At 55.6% G+C, this 3,216-nt stretch overlaps 2 protein-coding genes across 2 annotated transcripts; one reads left to right on the top strand and one right to left on the bottom strand.

The window, feature by feature from the left end:
* Nucleotides 1-593: 593 nt before the first annotated feature.
* On the top strand, nucleotides 594-2,293 carry E0L32_008178 (uncharacterized protein; the record flags this gene model as incomplete). Its single annotated transcript, XM_031143003.1, has 4 exons — nucleotides 594-652; nucleotides 1,322-1,653; nucleotides 1,817-2,063; nucleotides 2,197-2,293. The coding sequence occupies 4 exons, from the start codon at nucleotides 594-596 to the stop codon at nucleotides 2,291-2,293; spliced, it is 735 nt and encodes a 244-aa protein (XP_030992500.1).
* Nucleotides 2,294-2,894: 601 nt separating this feature from the next.
* E0L32_008177 (uncharacterized protein) lies at nucleotides 2,895-3,215 on the bottom strand (the record flags this gene model as incomplete). The annotated part of the gene is made up of 1 exon (XM_031143002.1): nucleotides 2,895-3,215. The coding sequence occupies one exon, from the start codon at nucleotides 3,213-3,215 to the stop codon at nucleotides 2,895-2,897; it is 321 nt and encodes a 106-aa protein (XP_030992499.1).
* Nucleotide 3,216: the final 1 nt, after the last annotated feature.

Genomic DNA, 3,216 nt, shown 5'->3' with positions numbered 1-3,216 from the left:
AAGCGCGGGCGACTGTGCTCATTCCAACTCGAAAAGTCCTCCTCATCGCCAGGACTCGCGTCTTTGTTTTGATGTTTTTTGTGTTATACAGCCCAGGTCGGGCTTGGCAACTCTCATTTTCACAAATACGTTATTATACCCCCCAGCGATGCATTGATCTCCCATCCGGAGACAAAAGGAGTGGTATGGCGAACGTTTGGCTGTCATTTTCAGTCGTTTGGCTTGGTTGGGGAGTTTTATTTTCTCTTGTCTTTGGAGGCGCATCTTGGAAGCCAATTTAAAAGGAAATAATCATTAGTATTACTAGTCCTCCACATACTACTAGGACGGGGCGAGGAAGAGAAAACGAATGAATTTTGAATAATTATTATTCAAATTACAACCTTTCAATTTCGGGGATATGTGTGAGCAAATTGAGGTCCCGGGTACCCGGAACACACACATGCACCCCTGTTACAGATATGCTGACAACCTTGGAAGGAAATAGCCACGCTGGGGTGGTACCGTGGTAGCCTCCAGCCCGGAACCCTCTATCTCTCTCCCTATCAGACCCGGCTGATTAGCAGCAACTCGGTCACGAAAGTCAGGTGACAATGCTTAGGTTGAACCTCAACTCATCAATCGCACACCCAAAGGCAGCTCCCCTACTGACGTACGTCCGGCCTTGATCCAACTCCAGTCGCACGGCAGCACTTTTCACTTTGCCCGCTGTCAGCCTTGTATTCTATTTCCATAGCACAGGAGGGTTTGTTCGTTTTCTTGGCGTTTTCGTTGTACTAATCGTCCGTCTTCCTTTTGGGTGCATTTTGTCGGAGCAAAAATGCGTCGCGGGTTATAAAAAACCTCCTGGCCCTAGTCTCTTTCCCCGTCCCGTTCCTTTCCTTTTTTTTTTCACCTGGCCGGGATGTCGGTCGGTATAGTGGGAGCTCGCGCTCTCTCGAGGCAGCTGTGCACAGTCACCCGACTTCGGGTCCAGCTCCCGGCTTCGTGTGCGAGGCCTTGGTCCTTGCTGGCCGCGCCCTCGGGCCGCCGCTGTGATGTCCTCCTGGGGAATAGGGCGGCTGTCTTCGCCGGCTCTCAAGCCCGGTGCTTCGTACAGACCACGCCGCGCCCGGAGCAGAAACCCGAGTAAGTTTACAGTCTGAGATGCTGCCCAATGGTGCCCGTACTGTCGGCGCCATATGGCTTGAGCAATGTCTTCTGTGGTCCGGCGGCAGCAATAATGCTTCAACATGAAACCTTATTCTCGCTGGACTGCGCAGAAGGAGCCAGCAGCTACGAATACTATTTCTTGTGCCGACGACTAACTGTTCTCGCCTAGGAAGCAAGAGCACGCCCCCAAAAGTGGGCAGGTCATCCGCAAAGTGCTCGCCTCTCTGCCGACGACCCACGAGAACATCTACACCATCCCCAACCTGCTGACTTTCTCGAGGCTGATAGCCGCGCCCTTCATCGGCTACTGCATCGTGCACGACTATCACGCGTGGGCTCTGGGGCTGTTCGCGTATGCCGGCGTCTCCGACCTGCTTGATGGCTGGATCGCTCGGAGATGGAACCTGAAGACCGTCGTCGGCTCTGTAGTCGACCCGATGGCCGACAAGATCCTCATGACCGTCTTGACCGTGGCGCTCGCGGCCAAGGGAGCCTTGCCTGGTGAGTCTTTGCATTTTGAATTCCCTCCCTGCCCAGTCATTCCTGGGAGCTAGTGGAAGCTTCAAGGTTTTCATCCGGGAAGCTTTAGGGCAGATGGCCCCGATACCCTTCTTCTCATAGTCCTGGTTGCTGATTGTCTATGCTCGCATGCACCTGCTTACAGTGTGGCTGGCGGCGATCATCCTCGGACGTGATGTCGGCCTCGGCATCGCGGCCATCTACTACCGATGGATCTCCTTGCCGCCGCCCAAGACGTTCATGCGCTACTGGGACTTCTCGCTGCCCTCGGCCGAGGTCCGGCCCACCACGATCAGCAAGTACAACACCTTCCTGCAGCTCGCCCTCATGGGCGTGACCACGATGGCGCCTCTGGTCCCCGCCGACATTGGCACGTCGTTGACGGTCCTCCAGTAAGTGTGATGATGACCCTTTGATTGGCTCTGCGTTTCTGTACACGTGCGGATGACTCGAGAATGGATTTCGGTGTCAAAGATCCCCGGATGAAGTGGTAGTTTGTGTGTGTGCTAACGCAGTTCCGATCAGGTACATTGTTGCTACCACCACCGTGTGGAGTGGAGCGAGCTATGTCTTCAGCAAAGACGCCGTCAAGATCCTCTCCGACAACAAGTCCAAGAAGTGAACCCCCGAGACTACTGGACTAGTGAATTGTGGATGAAGATAACGGGGGGGTTACTCATTACTCGACTCGGTCGAGAGAGACAGAATCGCGTCCTGTATTGTGCTTGTCTCGGTTGACCACCTGCTCAAGTGGTGGCCGAGTGAATTTTTGACATGCAGGCTTGGGCGTAAAGCTTAGAGCTTGATGGGATGCCTTGTCATGGTGTCTGAGAGTGGTCACAAGACTTTGCGTCCTTGCACATTTAAACCGATGGTCAGAGGGAGCCTTGCTGACGATGTACAATACATGTTTCATAGTGGTTCTTGAGATAATTGGATCTTAAGTTCTTCAAATGACCGTGCGAGACCAGTGGATTGCATTGTAAAAATAATACACAAGGTTTCGTAAATAGTGCCAGGTTCTATCTATCTCATGGGAGAGGCCTGTCGCGGCCCCCAGGTAAAATCACATAATATACACGGGGGTTCCATAGAACTTCACTTTGTTACCAGCAAACGTTCCTTTCCTCAAGCCGAAAAACGCTTAGAGATCCGCCACCCTCGCCCGAGCATCCACGACCTCCATGTCCACGGCCCCGCCATCGACACCGACACTACTGCTCTCAGCAGCAGCAGATGCCCCGGCCGACGACGACGACGAGGAGCCACCACCGCCGCGCTGCTGCTGCAGCGGCTCCACGGGATACCGCCTCTGCACGTAGCGCAGCAGCTGCAGGACGCCGGCGGGCGTGACGCCCTCGATCCGCCTCGCCTGCGCGAGCGACTCGGGCCGCGCCCGCGCGAGCACCCTGCGCTCCTCGTGGCTCAGGCTCGGCACGGCCGCGTAGTCGAGCGCCGGCGGCAGCCGCAGGCCCTCGTCGCGCGCGACCCGCGCCCGCTCCTCCTCCTGCCGCGCCAGGGCGGGCGCCGTCTCCTATACACATC

The sequence above is a fragment of the Thyridium curvatum genome, assembly GCF_004353045.1.
Source record: "Thyridium curvatum strain D216 chromosome Unknown NODE_53_length_294859_cov_82.703090, whole genome shotgun sequence".
NCBI classification, from domain to species: Eukaryota; Fungi; Ascomycota; class Sordariomycetes; order Thyridiales; family Thyridiaceae; genus Thyridium; species Thyridium curvatum.
Note: the sequence above shows the minus strand (reverse complement) of the source record. Positions and strands in the feature narration are given on the sequence as shown.